Genomic DNA, 18,424 nt, shown 5'->3' with positions numbered 1-18,424 from the left:
GTGTACGCTATGGCAATGATATGGAATATCCTAGAGGAGGTGCTAGTCATTCTGGGTAAGGAGAATGAGGAGACCTATGGGAGGGAAGGTACAGAGTAGGATGGAAAGGTGTTTTCTGGGAGCAGTGAGATCAAAGTTATAGTCAATATAGTTGGGGCAAAAAAATCAAGCCAAAAGAGTTTAGAGTTGATGTAGGTGGTGCAGAGCTATTGAAGGGGTTTGAGTAAATGAGTGGCAGAATAAATGGGATTTTTTTTAAAAGCAGTTGAATTTGGAAACATGGGAAGGGGGTGAGATTAGAGGAGCTATTGCAGTTCAGGTTTCCCCTGCTATTTGAAAGTAGAGCAGTCCTATGAAACCTTTCCTAGCTGAAAGAGTGTAAAGTGAAGAAGCATTACCTGAGGACACATTTTGCTAATGGGTGCACAAAATAAATCGAGATAAAGTACCGATGTACAGTTCAAAGCTATGGTGGCTTGATGCTGAGCTGCCGAGCAGAGTGTAGTTCCTGGGGAAGGAGCTTAAGAGGTGCCGCTCTCACTGCTCAGGGTGTGTGCTGGCTCTATAACAGCTCACTGCAAAACAAATGCTGATTTTTATTTTCTCCTTTTTTGGAGTAAAATCAAAAATCCTCTTTGGATTTCTTTCAGTTAGCAAAAACTTGTAATAATGTGGGTCTTTCGTCAAAGCGAAGTAAAAGCGAAGTGGCATAAAGTGAACTTTCAAAAAGTGGGGTATACCCGGATACCTGCAATCTTTTTCTACTGTGATCCCCTATCCTGGTTAGAAACTTTTCCCAGGCATGCCCCTTCTTACTTGCATTTCAGAGCAGGCTTGTGTCCCACCTGGAATGCCTTCTTTGGCCATAGCTTCTATCTAGTACAACTGGATCAGTCTGTGCAAGAGATAGATCAAGGATAGTCCTGTTCATGAAGTGCATTTTCCAACAGGTTTGCATTGTCTTACAAACCAGCTTGTGCTGAAATTCATCCTGAAATTTGCATGTGTTTCATCATAGGGAAATACAAAGATAAATACTTTCAACTGGGCTAAAATCCGCAAGTTGAGTTTTAAGAGAAAACATTTTCTCATCAAACTTCATGCCAACATCTTGGTAAGTAGCTTTTGAATAACTTCTTTTACTTTCTACTCACTTGAGATTTCTTGGTTGTTTCTGCAAATGGTTTGATTGTGAGTGATGAAATCTGCCTGGCCCTGACCAATAATATTCTCCCTCTTTTGCCTCTACATAAATAAACCAGAGCTTTAGTCATATTTTTACTAAAGGCAAAACACTAAGAAATCCTATTGGCAGTTCAAAATGAATAAAGTAATAGGAAAATGGGGTGGCTGGGATGAAAGACAAGTCTCCTTAGAAACCATTTTTCAGGGATTTGGTAAGTCAAATGAAAGAGCCCAGATCTAAGACTGTGGACATATTAATTCAACGTTATTTGCTTCCTTTTATAAAGCATTTTCATCTTCTTTCCTTAAGCAAAAATAATTGAACACCTACTACATGCCAAATAATTGAATACCTACTCTTTCCCAAAGCAGGATGTGGGGAGTGGGTATATATTAAGCAAAAGAAGCAACTATTGGGCAAGGCTGCATTGTACAGGGTGGGACAAAGGGGCTAGAAAGAATTTTTTATGACTATAAAGGAAATTAAAAATATGTATCAACTACATTTTTGACCTACAGATAATTCAGTAGTTTGGGCTTCATTCTCTGAACCTTAGCCTTAGATAAAAGTGTTCATTTGAGCAGTTCAGAAGATTGAATCCAGTGCGAAGCTTGTGACGAATCCCAGGGCTGCATACAGGGACCTGGAGAGGAATGAGAGAAGGGGAGCAGCAAAGTGGACTGCACACGTGCACGGGCAAATGGGGGTATATAGTGAGTCAGGAGATGGGGCAACCTTGCACTTTAGGTCTGGAAGACTAAGCTCCCCTACAGCCGATTAGAATACGCTAAATGAGCAACACAGAGCATCATAGAACAAGGCAGCATAAAGAGGGAGAATGTTTCTAGCTGGTGTGTTAAAAAGACTCATGTATATACAATCATCCTATAAAGCCTACCATTTGTAGGAAAGATCTCCTCCTCCCTCCCCTTTTCCTGTTGGTCATTTATAACTTCTTGCCACTTTGAAAGGATGTCCTTTGATGTTCATTTTAACCTAATTTACAACTTCATAAATATGTTCCTGGCAGAGAAGAGGGGGTAAAAAAGCGTGTGAGGTGAGGAAGGTGTGCAGAGCAAGATTTGCTTCTTAGAGAAGGTTCTGTTTTTGAGCAGTGGCCCTGTCTGTTCCTTGGAAGTTTGCCAATCATTTGGTTTCAGTAGGTGTGAAGCCAAAGGGAGCCAAGTGGAAAATCAGAAGCTGGATGGGCCCCTGGACCAATAGTTTAGAAGGCGTTGGGATTTGAAGGTCTTTGATATTCTTGAAGGATGTTTTGCTTGATGGAAATTGGTTTATACAGGTGTTGTGCAAGGATACCTTGGAGTTCACCATGGCCAGCCGAGATGCCTGCAAGGCTTTCTGGAAGACTTGTGTGGAGTACCATGCTTTCTTCAGACTTTCTGAAGAGCCCAAATCAAAGCCTAAAACCCTACTCTGCAGCAAGGGTTCCAGTTTCCGCTACAGGTAATTAAATATTGCACACAGGCAAACTAAACACACAACTTCTTTTCAATAGCATGGAAGGCAGTAGGAGGAGCTTGAATTCTAGAAGCAATAAAGAATCCATTTCAATCACATAAAGGATGATACCCTTTACTGCTCATTCTCTGTGTGACTCATTAAGTCAATATTTCCTAACAGGGAGGTAGGGGCAGGTGTACACCCCACTTAAGAGGTTAGATCAGAATTTCTGCAAGGATAAGGGGGCATATGCCGTTTGAGAAAACGTAGTCAATGAACCTACTGTTTTCCTCACGTGCAACTTACATGCTAGCCATAGGAAGGACAGCTCAACAACATCCTTTTGGTGGTGGTTAGGGAAAAGATAGGGTGAGAAAGCACTGCAGGGGCTAAGGGATTTGAGAGGTTGAACAGTATTGTAGTGGAGGCTCCTTACTACACGTTAACACCTTGGAGGAAAGGAAGCGAGGTCAAAATAAGAACTTGTTTTTACTTGATCCCACCAGCCTAGGAGTTCTTTGGAAGACGCTTTCAAACTCTTAGCTAAGATAAAAAATTCGAATCCAGTGCTTCCTGTGAAGGATTTTTTCAAGTAGTAGAAGCCTGCCCCAGTAAAAAGTGAGATTTTTACAACGTACATATTTTTATGGACTCTTTCCAAAATGTATTCTACAAATCCCTGCCTTTTTAAACAGATGATACTGAGGACATTTGTCCCTTTTCTTAATGACCTATTATAAACATCACTTATTTATCCTCTGCTGGCAGCTGTAGTGCAGTGGCAGCCTCAGGGCGGGGGAGGCATGTCAGACCCTGCACCACAGTGATAAATGGCCCAGACTTTTTGGATTTTATTATGTTAGTGATTTCTTTTTTGGCTCTTGTGTTTCTCCCAGCAATCAGCTGGCTTTCTTTGCTAGTGTATGTCTGACTGGAGCAACCTTCTTCTACTGTTTAGTTAGCTGTTTTTCTCCTGTCATGGATTGTGAGACCAGACAAATAGCCTCATTAGAAACTATGTGTAAATTTGGAGGAAGGGGAAAGGCCTTTAAAGGAAAGTATATTAGTTTTCAAGGCCAGAATTTGTAACTGCTATATAGCGCTGTTCAGAAGCATTTAAAACTTTCTGGGTTCTGAATAGTTGAGGTTGCTCTGCCAGATCCTCGGGTAAATGGGTGTATTATTAATGGGATGGTCAGAGATTCACGACATATGTCATTCATCCAGAATCTTTCGATTTCAACAATAAATGACACTTTTGAGTTTTAGTTAGCCTACTGGGTTACAAAGAGCATTCATAAAATTGTTTATCTTGATTTTATAATAGCGGAAGAACCCAAAGGCAACTTTTGGAATATGGGAAAAAGGGGAGGTTGAAGAGCTTGCCATTTGAAAGGTACATGGTTTTGTTTCTCTTTGTCACGTTGATTTTTTCTTTTTTAACATCTTTATTGGAGTATAATTGCTTTACAATGGTGTGTTAGTTTCTGCTTAATAACAAAGTGAATCAGTTATACATATACATATGTTCCCATATCACTTCCCTCCTGCGTCTCCCTCCCTCTCACCCTCCCTATCCCACCCCTCTAGGTGGTCACAAAGCACCGAGCTGCTCTCCCTGTGTTATGTGGCTGCTTCCCACTTGTCACATTGATTTTTAAGTTGAATTTAGAGATTTATAGGGATCCTGTACTCACATGAAGACTATTTCAATTCCTTCTCTGTTTGGGGATTTCAGGAAACATTACCCATCTCAGTACCATGAACGACAGTGCAGGTCCTCACCAGACCTCCTCTATGATGTGTCAAAACAAGTAAGGTTTTTGAAAATTCCTTCTTCTTTATATAAATGTAATACATGCACATTTCAAATGCTTCCAGGAATTAATTCTGCCAGAATCTCCCAGTATGTAAAAAGGTCACTCTGGTCAAGTTGCGTTAGCCTCCTGGGGAGGTCTGTCAACTCAGTCTCCAGCCAATAGAAGAACATTGGGTAAACTGGTGTGTGTGCCTTATAGACTGGAAAGATCTGGCACGTCTTTAAATTGCAACCTGTATTTCTAACATCTTGCAAAATGCAGATCCAAACGAATTTCTATGGCTTTGTATTTTTAAAACTAAAAGCTACTTTTTTACCTATGAAAATCTTAAGGCTTAGAAGAAGCTATAAGGTCTTGGGTTAAGTTTTTTTTTTAAGTTTTTTTTTTAAATAAATAAATTTAGGGCTTCCCTGGTAGCGCAGTAGTTGAGAGTCCGCCTGCCGATGCAGGGGACGCGGGTTCATGCCCCGGGCCGGGAAGATCCCACATGCCGCAGAGCAGCTGGGCCCGTGAGCCATGGCCGCTGAGCCTGCGCGTCCGGAGCCTATGCTCCGCAACGGGAGAGGCCACAACAGTGAGAGGCCCGTGTACCACAGAAATAAAATTTAAAAAAGTAACTTTAAAAATAAATCAATAAATTTATTTATGGCTGCGTTGGGTCTTCGTTGCTGCGCGTGGGCTTTCTCTAGTTGTGGCGAGCGGGGGCTACTCTTTGTTGTGGTGCGGGGGCTTCTCATTGCGGTGGCTCCTCTTGTTGCAGAGCACAGGCTCTAGGAGCGCAGGCTTCAGTAGTTGTGTCACGCAGGCTCAATAGTTGTGGCACACCGGCTTAGCTGCTCCGCAGCATGTGGGATCTCCCCGGACCAGGGCTTGAACCCGTGTCTCCTGCATTGGCAGGAGGATTTTTAACCCCTGCACCACCAGGGAAGTCCCTTGGGTCAAGGTTTTAAAGTACTTTTGCTATGTAATTTTGTTAAGAACAAAGTACTATTCTCCTGGAACTGTGAGATGATGGCTTCATTTGAGTTTTATAGTATGAACCATTGCTCTCTCCTGAAAAAAATTAATCAGAGGTCTCATAAACTCTGTCTTCATTCAAGTCAGAGGCAATTTTTATCTGAAAGGCATCACAGAGGTATAATGCTGGAAGGTACCATCTATTGATTGACCATCTCATGCCATTTACAGCCCTCCTCCCCACCATTTTACAGAAAATAGGGAGGAGGCTGGAACAGGGAGGTTAGGAGACTTGCCTAAGGTCACACAGCAAATAAAGGCAGAGCCAGGACCAAAAGGCAGAACTCCTAGCTCATGAATACAGCTACTTAACCATACTGCTTGAAGTACGATGCTGGCTCAAGTAGATAGAGAATGCGGAGGCTGGGAGTGTGATGGTGTTGAGAAAGGAAAGCGTCGTGTATTTTTCAGCACATAAATTGGGATGTGGTACAAGTTATTACCTTTTATGTATCTATTTATCAACCCTGGTATAGAACATGGGTTGAAAGGCCTTTGTGAAAAACTACCTTTGAAAATTCAAGGCTGATTTAGATCCCTGCCCCCACCCCAACCAAATGGCTTTTTCCTTCTTTCACCAACATGTTCTTTCTCTCAAGGTGGAAGATTTGAGACTAGCCTATGGCAGTGGGTACTACCGAAATGTGAATGGAGTGCACGCCTCTGAGCCTGTGCTGGACAGCAGGAGGAGAAACTCTGCAGTGGAGGTGACCTTTGCAGCCGAGCTGGAGCATTCCAAACCAGAGGCAGAGCCCACATCATTACATCAGTCCCAGAGCAGTTCCTCGTTCCCTTTTATTTATACAGACCCTGTCTTTACCACCGACCCCGATCCTGACTACTTTGAGGAAAGGAGTCCTCTAAGCTCCTTCCAAACAAGCTGTAAGTTTGCTGACAATCACACGAGCACATCTTCTGCCCTTATAAGCAAAGTGAGTCCAGCAAGGCAGCTAACTTACACAGATGTGCCCTATATTCCTTGTACTGGTCAGCAGGTTATTATGCTTCCCCAAGTCTTCTTTTATGTGGACAGACCACCCCAGGTGCCCAGACAGTCTCCAATCATGGCAGAGGAAAGGGAAAGGCCAGACAGCTGTCTACAGCCTACCGCAATGAAGCCAGCCAAAAGAAGCCCAAGGAACCTCAGAATGAAGAGCTTTCAGCAAGACTTTCAAGAACTCCATGAAGCTATGGCCCAAACTACTGGCAGGGGCAACCTCAATGTAGATCTAGAAGAGGAAGATCCAAATTTAGAAGATGCATTTGCATATAACATTCAAGAGCCAACCCCTAAACGGTCCCAGAGCCAATCAGACATGAAAACTATCCGTTTTCCTTTTGGATCAGAATTTAGACCTTTAGGGCCTTGTCCTGCTCTGAGTCGTAAAGCTGACCTGTTTACATATGTGTTTGCAGAGCAGGAGTTTCCAACAGTTTTAGTGGATCAGGGAGCAACAGAAGGGTATGTAGCTAGTGAATCCAGTGATTCTGAATCAGAGATTCTTAAACCAGACTACTACTCTTTGTATGACAAAGGAATAAGTTCACCCACGGCCAGAATCCGCTTGTCTTCTGGTAGCCTACAGCTAGATGAAGAAGATGAAGATGTCTCTTTCAATACATCAAGTGCTGAAGATACGACTTTGTGAAAACCACGTAATTACTTTTTAGCTTAAAACGTGAACCCTATGAACATTTCCAGGCCAATTCCATGTTACTAACTTAGGTGAAACATAAGGAACCTTCTGCAAAAACCACTTTCTTTGTTACCATGCATTGGTATTAAGGGACTCTTCTAAGATTAGGCACTTAGCTTATGAAAGATCCAGCTCTGCCCCATTCCTCAAGCCTCACTCTTCTATTCCCTCTGAATCATTCTGGAACATGCCCTTTCCTCACCAGCCCCATAGCAGAGTGAGGTGGGTATTTGTCATCTCCATTATACATTTCCCCAAAGAGACATTATAAACGAAGGTCAGGCTCTTCAACACTGAAGAACAGTGACAGTATGGATTGACCTATAGAATTGGGTTCTGATATCATTTAGCGGTTTAGTAGACTGTGAGTGTGTTGGTCATGTTGTTCTTAAACAATACTACAACTAAAGGTTTCAGTCCTCATTATTCATGTGGGACCCAGTAAAAATGGCCCTGTTTTATGTTAAAGACTTCAATTTTTTTTTTTTTTTTTTTTTTTGCCGTACGTGGGCCTCTCACTATTGTGGCCTCTCCCATTGCAGAGCACAGGCTCAGCGGCCACGGCTCACGGGCCCAGCTGCTCCACGGCATATGGGATCTTCCCGGACCGGGGCACGAACCCGCATCCCCTGCAATGGCAGGCGGACTCTCAACCATTGCACCACCAGGGAAGCCCCAAAGACTTCAATTTTTATAACATATGTTAGGGGGAGCATGGCTCTCCTATATTTCAGGAACAAGAAGGAACATAGATCCTCTCAACAGAACACAAGTTTATAATTAATCTAGGACTTGGCAGAATTCTAAACCTCAGGAATTCAGGAGTCGATCAATTTCTAAAGCCAGACATCTGCCTGATGGGGATAATATGATGTTTGACTTACTCTCTATTCTTAACTAGCTATAATATGTAGTGAAAGATAAAAGTTAACATGTTGGTCTGTTTATGTAATCTCTCCTGTAAGCATTTTTTTTGCCATATCTTGTTGTGTGCATGTAGGCAAGGAAATGAGATGAATAGCATTTTAATAAAGAGTGATGGAAACCCATTTATTTGAAAATTAAGTTGTAAGTATGAACTTCATTTTGTTTCAGTCAGTTTCAGAAGTAATTGGCTCTAGCCTATAATTAAGGGAAGGGACATTTAGAGAACAAGGAAAAGGAGGGAAGCAGGTAAAAATGTATAGTCAGGGATGGAGAAGTGGTAGAATTGGGGTAGCTGAAAAAAAAAGGATAGTACTCCAGGCTGAGTTAATGAACTAAAATTCTATTTTTTTTTTTTTTCAAAATTCTACCCTTGGCCGATTCAAAATTTTTCTATTATTTCCCTTGGAAGGTATAGCATTCTATTTGAGAACTTTATTTTCTTTATTGATTTTAATGGTAAGTAAAACATATTTACAAGATAATGTTAGGTAGTGACTTCAAAGAAATGATGCAATTATGTAAGCAAGCTATTTTTATATATGACTGAATGGAGAAAAGATGGATGGAATAGTTTTCTTACTCTCCTAGTCCTTACACCACAAAAATCCCTTTGAATATACCTCACTCTACCTCTTTCCAACATGCTAGCACTTTCCTTCCTGCTCCTGGAATCGAATCCGGTAACTCACAAGTCTAGAATAGCTATTTAATAATAAGAATATATTGAAACCCAATCACCTATATATTAATCCTATAGATACTCAAAGCTATATTAAGTTCATCTTTGACCTTTTCTCTAGGAAAAACTCAAATTCTTTTAGGATTATATGCTATTTCTCATCTCAGTTTCTAGAAATCTTTGTGAAATTTGTTTCCCCCAGAGAAATACAGCGTTCAAATCTGTATAAAATTTCCTAATAAAACTATAACTAGGGTGACCATAAAGTTTATTGTGTAACCTAGGAAGGACATTTTTGAGTGAAAGAGGACTCTATTAATAATTTTGTCAGGACAGGAGGCAGAAATCAGGACATATTCACTGGAGCTATAATCAATGTTTAATAATATGTGAAGAATACCTTCTAGTTTCCAATGGAAACACTGGTGTAAAAGTTCCAACAATAAATGAAAGGGGACAGGAGAAATGATTTGAAACAATTAAAATACCACACCATACCCCCACCTCAAGAAAACTAACACTGGGGACCAGGAAATTTAAATATTTATTTTTAACCCCCCCGCAAAACACTGAAGTTTGCTTACCCAGAAACAGTTTACAGGACTAATAACTATAATGAATAAGCAATACAATTTTCTATCTATGGTGCAGCTGTGCTGTACAGTTTCAAATAATCAATTTAAAAATTTGTTGCTTTTATTTTTACAAAAATATTCATTTGATACATGATATGAGCTGCAAAATTACCACCAGACCTCTACAAATTATAAACTGTAATTGAGTTTCAGTTACATAGCAGGTGAAAAATTTAACTGAACTATTACTTCAAAATACAATGTGTTAAAAGTAATTATTACAGTATAGGCACCAATGAAAAAATTTTCTTGGCATGTGACACAAAAACAACTTATTCAAGTGTCTGTATTATTACAAAAAAGGAAGAGGTAATGGCCACTTTGACTAAAAACTGTATTCTTCACTTGAAGAAAATCTTTCTTCTAATGTTTGGCAATTATTCAGGTTTATTAAAATGACTTTTGTGCAAAAACCAAACTGTTCAGACCCAAACAATAAAACATTAACTATCAAAACTAATTAATATCAATGATTCTACAACTACTGAAATATAGCCCCACTTCAGAACTTAGGCAGGCATAATATATATACTGGGCTTAAAAGAAAAAGGTATTACCCATGTAACAGTACCATAAATATAACTGAAAATTAACTGTACAGTCTAACTTACCTTTGTACAGACAGAAATCATCCTGTACTATGGTTATTTTCATATGAACTAGAAAATGCTTATTTAAATACCCTTTCAAAAATGAACAAATGATGTTTATGTATTGGATAGTTATGAGGAAAAAAAATGTATAAATAGTTTATAGGACATTTTATGACCATGACAAAAATATGCTGGTGTAAATTATATTCATACCTGTTGATCAGGTATTTATAATCACATGATAATCAGCTTCTTTTAAGCTCCCCAAATCCAAGCATATAATATGCGATTTGAGTTGATTTTAAAAATGAATTAAAAACTAATTCTTCCGGTATTACCAAAAATCCATCCTTGGCTAATTAGTACTGCTTTAACTTTCCAACCATGTTAAATAAGGGTCAATTGTGTCTTCTATAAGAGAAAGTAAATACTGCACACCAAGAGGTACCTCTGTTGCTACATGTTGCCTCTAAATGTTTCAAACGCAGGGCTCTCAGATGTAATCATCATTGAGCTGCCTGGAATATCATACCCACTTGGGAGAAGAGTCAATAGTTTTCCAGGTTTCATTTCTAAGAGCTTATTAAAAACTTCTGCTTTGGGCTTCCCTGGTGGCGCAGTGGTTGAGAATCTGCCTGCTAATGCAGGGGGCACGGGTTCGAGCCCTGGTCGGGGAAGATCCCACATGCCTTGGAGCAACTAGGCCTGTGAGCCACAACTACTGAGCCTGCGCGTCTGGAGCCTGTGCTCCGCAACAAGAGAGGCCGCGATAGTGAGAGGCCCGCGCACTGCGATGAAGAGTGCCCCCGCTTGCCACAACTAGAGAAAGCCCTCACACAGAAACGAAGATCCGACACAGCCAAAAATAAATTTAAAAAAAACCTTCTGCTTTAAGAACGTGTGACTTGTTTCCGCCTCCCCACCAGTAGTCATTTTTAGAATATGCTTGTGTTTAAAAAAAAGCTTTTTGAGGCTTGATGATTACAAAAGTTGAATATTTAGGATGACTTTGAAAGACCTGTATGTTTCATAACTGTACAGTTAACTAAAGATCAAAACATGAAAGGTATTCATCCTAGTAACTTAAGTAATAATGATACCTAAAAGCAAAACTGCATCTCAACATTTACTAGAATACAGGTGAAACTATAGTATTAAAAGTTATTCCTTACAAAATAATCTCTTTAAAATATAAAATGATAAACACCATCACAAAATAGTTGAATAGCTTCTTCCAAATCTTCAATGTCGCAAAGATCCAAAAGGCACGTGGAGCTCATGAGTTAAGCATTGTTAAGCTTGAAGTAGCTTTGGTGGGTTTCTCTGGGTCCATATGAAATAGAAGCCACTAACAAGGAGTTTCTTAGGGGGATTCATCTGCTGAACACCTATAAAATTAAGAAAAACTTAAATTGATATATAACTATGCATGTGTCTATTTTACATCTGTATGAACTCTGCAATGAAAGAATTGATTCAGCAAACAAAAATTGTATTGCGTCTCATCATGTAAACGTTAAAATGTAAAGCAGTTCAAAAATCCCTTCTGGGTCTGATTTTACAACTTCCAATGATTTGTTTGCAAATTGGAAAAGAGGGGAGGTTTCCACTAAAAACTAAGGGATTTTAAGAGGGGCTTTAGCTGATGAGTATAAATAGGCTTTATCAGCCAGAAAGATCTAGAAGATTATGTGTTTTACAGGCTGAATGGTTTGTTCCAACTTGATCCCAGCGGCATCACAAATACAAAGGAATATAAAGATGCACTGAGAAGCAATATAATGGGATTAAGGCTAAGATTAGTAGTGCTTTTTATAACTTGCTTGAGCTAAGGAGTTGTGTTTGTATATGCATACAAAAGTCTTGTTTTTAAAGGGAATTTAAAAATTAAATGTAAGAACTTTATTGAATGTGAACAAAGTTAAAGCAACAGTTCAAGAGGCAATATAGAAACTGAAATCAAACATAAGAACATTTTAGAGTCTTCATTTGAGTTTCTCTACCTAAAATCCTCAACTTTTCTTATGGGGGTTAAACTTAATGAACTTTAGCACTGAAACAATGTGAACAGCAGTGTAATAAGAGTAGTGGCAAGAATGAAAGCATTCCTCAGTGGTATTTACAAGGGTCCAAATAAGAATATGTCCCCTGACCTTTTGTCTGTACTCCTACTAACAGGGAGAGGAAAAAAAAAAAAAAGCCAGGCCATTTCGTTCAGTGGAAAACTACCTTGTAATGCCCGAAGATAATAATTCCAAAAGCTAATGTTTAAGATGGGCAACAAACAAACAGTTTTCAAGCATATGACTATTAAGAATTGACTTTGTTAGGAATAAACAGAATGACTCAATCAAGTAGGTAATTATATTACCGCATCATAAATGAACATGCAACAGAAAATGTCAAAATAGTTTTTTTAAAATGACATTTCAAGCTTACTTTTGAAATTTTTCAATTAATTTCTTCACCATTTTGTCTGTGATGCCAGGGCAGGCAGCTTCAGCCACAGCAATACTTTTCTCCAGTTCTTCGATTGCCTGATTCCTGCTAGCATTATTCTCATCCTGCTGTTTAAGCTGAGAAAGATCAATAGCTATAACATTTAAAATTATTATACTTCTTAAAATAGATATCCAAAGCTAATGAATCTGTACTTACTTCAGCAAATGCAGGTGTGATTATCATAGACAAACAGCTCAGGGTTTGTACAAGATCTTGCTCCTTTGAACAAATATTATAGATTATACACATGACATTAAGATAATCATTCATGTGCATTCATTGGAATCCTCCTCCCAAAAGACCCAATACAGGGCAAGTTTCCATGCTTTCTTCCCATCACTAATTCCCATCCGTCATCCAGAAGTTCTCTAACTTAGAGGATTACAACTGATATACATGATTCCACTGGGTTTAGATATCTCTAGGTAAAATGCATTTTAAAACATACCAATGGCCACTTAAATGACTTCTATGACCTTTTCTTAATTAGCTCAAAACGAATGGCAAATGAAACCTACTATGGACACAGTGAGGTAGATGAGCTTTTAGAGGTATTAAATTCTAACAATCTTTGGCCATCATACTCTCACTATATAGTTCGAAAAAGTCTACCAAGAGGAAGTGATCATCTCCATATACATACTGCCCCATTCTGTAGTTTCTTTGGATCAGGCTTCTTTCGCACGGTGGTAAAGCTCCATTCAGGATGAGTATTATTTTCCCTGCTGGTGGATTCCCTAAAGAGATTGCCAAAGATACTTCTATAAGCTCCTAAATGCTACAGCTTGGTGAAAATACCTAATCAATGCAGCCAGACTCCGAACGGAGAATTGTCCCGATGTATAAAAAATCATTTGATCTCAGTTTCAAATCGACGCTGCTTTTTTGTTGTTGTTGTTGTACGCGGGCCTCTCACTGCTGTGGCCTCTCCCATTGTGGAGCACAGGCTCGGGACGCGCAGGCTCAGAGGCCATGGCCCACGGGCCCAGTCGCTCCGCGGCATGCGGGATCCTCCCAGACCGGGGCACGAACCCGTGTCCCCTGCATCGGCAGGCGGACTCTCAACCACTGCGCCACCAGGGAAGCCCTCGACGCTGCTTTTTACTGAAGAGTAGCAATGGTTCTCAACTCTAAGTGTGTACCAGCATCACACGTGAAGGTCTCTTACTATATATAAAGCCCTGCCCCAACCCCTTCCCACTGACTAGATCAGGATCTCCTGTAGTGTGGCTTGTGATCTTTTTTTAATTTTTATTTTATATTGGAGTATAGTCGATTTACATTTTTGAAAGGCTCCATGGGTGACTCTCATTGGGCAGCTAAGGCCAACAACCATTAGAACAGAGTAAAAACAACTATCCTGGTATTTTTCAGACCTTTTAAAAGTTGGGCAATTTCTCATAAATGCAAGTAGTATATCTAAAGAAATTTGGTGTTGCCTTTGTGTCAATTCAGCTAGCGAAGGAGTAAATTAAATTACGGACTTAGAGGTTAAAATGTTAGTATAAATGCTGCAGTTAAAAAACAATGCAACTTTTTAGGGTGTACAAATGAGATATAAATGAATATTTCAATGTCCCGGTCTGATCACGGTTTGGTACATGGCCAAGAGCTGGGAAACGTTAGTTCTCCAGAGGGATTTTGCAGGTTGCCATCAAAGTAAGAGAAGACATTGCTCCTCATCACTTTGGGCAAACTAGTAAAACACCTTAAATCGAATTTTGTTCCAAAATTTTGTAATATACTCAAGTATCCACTAGGGGTTAGACCGAGACCATTTAAAACTAAAGCAATTCACTTCTAAGAAAAAAAACGTGTTTCCAAATTCATTGTACTTCACAGACGGTGATTTTAAAAGATTTTCACAGTTTCTAAAGTCAGACTTTAGAATAAGGTTTATATTTTATGCTAGAGAAAGCATATTGGATCACCGTTAAAATATATGCAATATTAAAATGGGCTATCTACATAAAAATTAAATAATTGGTACATACGAATCAGAGCCCTCAGAATCAGATTCGTCATCACTGTGTCCTTCCGCCTTCCATCTCTTAAATCGATCTATCAGTTCAGTCAGATAAGAAGTCTTCTTTGAATTTTTTACAATGAATTTATGTTTCAGAAGTTCTTTAGCTGTAGGACGCTAAGGAACAAAAAAGAAAGGATGCATGAATATTTCTAGGCTCTTTTGATTGCAAGGAGTGATAAGAAATCACTTCAGCTATTAAGCGGAAAGGTGTAAAAGTATGTCTGCAGATATGAGGATAACTAAAATGCCACAGGACAATAGCTAATTCTACTTTTGAAGTGGCTCAAGGCAACCAAATTAAATTCACTACTTTGGTACCAATTTGCTAAAGCCCAATGGGCAAAAAGTGGCCTACCTACTAGCAACAGGCAGCAGGGCTTTCTTAAAAGCAGAGAAACACATGGCAGGACTTTGATAATTAAGTAAAAATTTTAAAATGTTTCAAAATAGTGCTTTAAAATACTTTTATTATATTTACTGTAAATTGGAAAAAAGAGTGAAAACTAGCAAGGCTGTAACTTTAATTATCTGCACATATCATATGACCCCCTTCTTCATCACACATTAATTCATATCGCATCTAAATACAAACACCAGGTGCTGTGGGGGATACTTTTCCCCCTAGTATTTTATTACTATGAGAATAGCCATTAGCAACTTAAAAATCGTCACATCAAATTCAGTTCTTGTATATTTCTAGTTTCTCGAAGTCATCGGGCAGCTTTATTTTAAAAACAGTAGAACAACTGTAATCAACTTTGCCAAGTAAATGAATGGAGCTCATTAGACTTCAGGAAACGTATACAACTTCATGTTGGAATTTCTGAACATTTAAATTAAAAATAGTGAAACGCAAACAACTTTTCATGAAAAATGAAAACACAGTTGAATAAAAATCATTGTGAATAGTTATACATATACTTTCATAATGACACCCTAGAAAATGAACTTTATTTCCCACTGAAATAGGAAATGATCAACAGAATAAAGAAGAAGCTAGGGACCATAGAAAAAAGAGAAAAAGATGCAGGGGAAGGAGAGAAGGAACTGCGGATCTTGTCAACAACTAAACAAAATTAGCAACATAGAGGGAACATAGAGGGAAGAATCTTAGACAGTTTTCACAGGCACTGTATTCCTCACTGTTGAACAAACCACACTGGCTCTATGTAGATCTGATCATAGAAAATAGTAGTCATAGCATATATACTCACAAATGATGGATCTTTGTTCAGGCAAGCATCAATAAACTCCTTAAAGGATTTAGTAAAGTCTCCGACAAGAGTTGGAGGATTGTTTTTTGGAATAAGAAACAGAACTCTCATAGGATGCATATCGGAGTTAGGTGGCTCTCCCTTGGCTAGTTCAATAGCAGTAATTCCCAGTGACCAAATGTCAGCCTAAGGTAAGGAGGAAAGAACAATTACCTTGAAATTCCATTCCAACATAATGCCACAAAATAACCTGTGGAGTCTAACGGTCATACAATATGAAAGTGTCTCAAGAAATGTGATGTTAATAAATTTTTATTAATATAATTCATTTATTTAAAAAAATGATCGAATATTCTACTTTGTGCCAGGTACTGTATTCTAGGCACTGAGGACTCAGGTGGTGACCAAACCAGACAAAATCCCTGCTCTCAAGGGGCTTATGTTCTAGTAGAAGAGACAGATAAATAAATAAATAATAGGATGTCAGATGGTGCTAAGTTCTGTGAAGAAAATAGTAAATCAGGATAAGGGAATAATGAATAAGGTAAAAGGGCTGCAAATTTACACAGGATGGCCAGGGAAGACCATTCTGTGTAGGTAATGTTTAAGCAGAGACCTAATTGGGAGAAAGGCTATTCCAGATAGAGGGAGAGGCAAGTGCAAAGGTCCTGAGGCTAGAGGGGACTTGCTGTGTTTATGGACCAGCAATGAGGCCACTGTGGCTGAAGCAGATAGAAAATAGAGGGCCAATACAAATTAATTTTAAAAAAAGTGGAAGTGAAGAGAGATCAAAAAAAAAAGAAAATAGAGGAGAGTGATAAGAGATGAGCCAGAGGTAGACAAGGGCCAGACTGTAGAGAGACACATATGTGATAGTAAGAACTTTGGATTGTATTCCAAGTAGGATGAAAGGCCACTGAAGGGAAGAAGGTCCAAATATTACCAGCAACAAGGGAACGTATGATTTACCAGCAACAACTGACGTGACTCTAGCTTTAGGAATACTTTAAAAGGAAGGAGTATTAAGGCAGTTTATTAAATAGGATAGTACGCTATATAAAACTTAATATTAAAAACAAAATAGTTTGTACAGGTAACACTTTACTTTTGAGTCATAAGCTGACTGCTGGATAACTTCAGGAGCCATCCAAAATGGTGTTCCCACAAAGGTATTTCTTTTAATTTGTGTATCTGTCAGTTGGCCAGCAACTCCAAAGTCAGCAAGTTTCACATCTCCTTGTTCTGAGAGCAAGACATTGGCAGCTAGGAGGGAAAAAGAGATGAAAAAACCCTCAGCTTCCTCAGAATGCATCTGTTTTTCTCAGGTTCACATTAGACTTCTGTATACCTTTTATGTCTCGGTGAATTTTCTTTTCTGAATGCAGGTAGTCCAGACCTTTCAAAATTTCCTTTAGCATGGTAGCGATCTGGAACTCATCAAATGGACCAGCTCTCAGCTTAGGGGGAAAAACACATACATACATATACATGTAAAAGTTTGGAACAATGAAGTTCGAACTTGACATTCTCTTTGAAATAAGAGAATCGCTTAGATATATGAAGCAGTTCTGTTTATTAAACCAATATTTAAACAAATGAGAAAATTTTAAAAGGTGAGGAAAGTTAAGTCAAAGGGCAGAAAGGGTTTTTTAATGATTAAGTTTAATCTTGAAAGATAGTACAACCTATATACTAGCTCCAAATCCTAAGGTTCTTAAATATTTACATCAAAGATCTAAGAAACACGCTTAAATAATGACAGAACTAGTTTTCTTTTTCTCAGATAGGAAAAAAGAAATCAGCTACTTAAATTTTGGCATTTGCTGTTTAAAACTTATTAAATATTTACACCGAACTGATTTTTAGATCAGACGGTCCATAAGATTTTTGCAGCAACCAAATTTGATCATATAGGTCAGCTGTAGCACAGTTCTTAGCATTTGTGTATTTCAAAAACATTGTAAAGCATAGAGCCTTTTTTGAGACTCAGATTTAAATTTTAGCTAGGAATATAATAATTAAACTATTCAGACTTTCATTGTAAAAAAATATCAAATCATGGAGGGATACGTTTTTTCAAATAAATGTAACACATTTCCCTGTACTAAAGCCAGTAGTTTTAACTGCAATACAAGGAAAGCAATGATTAGGTTTCAGGAGAATTTGTAATGGAATATCTGAAAATCTCTCCTTAAAATAAATGGTTATTTTAAAATTCTGGTACCTCATAAAGCACAAACAGTGGACTGTACAATATTATTACAGGAAAGGGTGGGAATCTAGAGTCAGAGCTGAGGTAGAGTTCTGTTTGCTGGAAGGAGGGAAGAGGTGGTGAAAATCAAATATTGCCCACTATGCCTCACACTGGGAGGGATTCACAGCTCTTTGGCACCTTCTGTATTTCATCTTTCATGAATGCCATATTTATTCTCAATAAAGGGCACTTTCATATTGAAATTTAACAGCTTAAAATAGAAACCACACTTCAGTCTCACCATTTAATATTAACTATGCTCTGGATATATAGTATACTCCAGGGATGTTCATAGTTCAATAGGTGCCTTTCCTAGGTAACATTATCTGTTTACTTTCAAATATATCAACTTCCACCCCAAAAGTTTCTTTTTAAACAGCAGTGATTAAAGTCATCTAAAAGGTGAAAAT

General features: G+C 38.6%; 2 protein-coding genes across 3 annotated transcripts in view; one reads left to right on the top strand and one right to left on the bottom strand.

Annotated features, from left to right (window-relative positions):
- FRMD7 (FERM domain containing 7) overlaps window positions 1–7,133 on the top strand; it is a gene marked incomplete at both ends in the record, with an annotated part of 55,091 nt that extends 47,958 nt beyond the window's left edge. For both annotated transcript variants that reach the window (XM_079910512.1, XM_079910511.1), the window contains 5 exons: window positions 1,019–1,114; window positions 2,487–2,650; window positions 3,975–4,043; window positions 4,386–4,461; window positions 6,084–7,133. In XM_079910512.1, coding sequence (XP_079766638.1) covers window positions 1,019–1,114; window positions 2,487–2,650; window positions 3,975–4,043; window positions 4,386–4,461; window positions 6,084–7,133 — 1,455 coding nt within the window. The remainder of the gene's footprint in view (window positions 1–1,018; window positions 1,115–2,486; window positions 2,651–3,974; window positions 4,044–4,385; window positions 4,462–6,083) is intronic.
- A 2,150-nt stretch (window positions 7,134–9,283) lies between these two features.
- Window positions 9,284–18,424, bottom strand: part of STK26 (serine/threonine kinase 26) — a 64,977-nt gene continuing 55,836 nt past the window's right edge. The window contains exons 5-12 of the mRNA XM_079910296.1: window positions 17,109–17,217; window positions 16,866–17,023; window positions 15,761–15,946; window positions 14,512–14,660; window positions 13,161–13,254; window positions 12,674–12,736; window positions 12,455–12,591; window positions 9,284–11,403 (exon numbers count right to left, since the gene is read on the bottom strand). Coding sequence (XP_079766422.1) covers window positions 11,379–11,403; window positions 12,455–12,591; window positions 12,674–12,736; window positions 13,161–13,254; window positions 14,512–14,660; window positions 15,761–15,946; window positions 16,866–17,023; window positions 17,109–17,217 — 921 coding nt within the window. The 3' untranslated portion in view covers window positions 9,284–11,378. The remainder of the gene's footprint in view (window positions 11,404–12,454; window positions 12,592–12,673; window positions 12,737–13,160; window positions 13,255–14,511; window positions 14,661–15,760; window positions 15,947–16,865; window positions 17,024–17,108; window positions 17,218–18,424) is intronic.

This window comes from Stenella coeruleoalba (assembly GCF_951394435.1).
Source record: "Stenella coeruleoalba genome assembly, chromosome: X".
In the NCBI taxonomy this organism is placed as follows: domain Eukaryota; kingdom Metazoa; phylum Chordata; class Mammalia; order Artiodactyla; family Delphinidae; genus Stenella; species Stenella coeruleoalba.
This window is presented reverse-complemented; position numbering and strand designations above follow the sequence as displayed.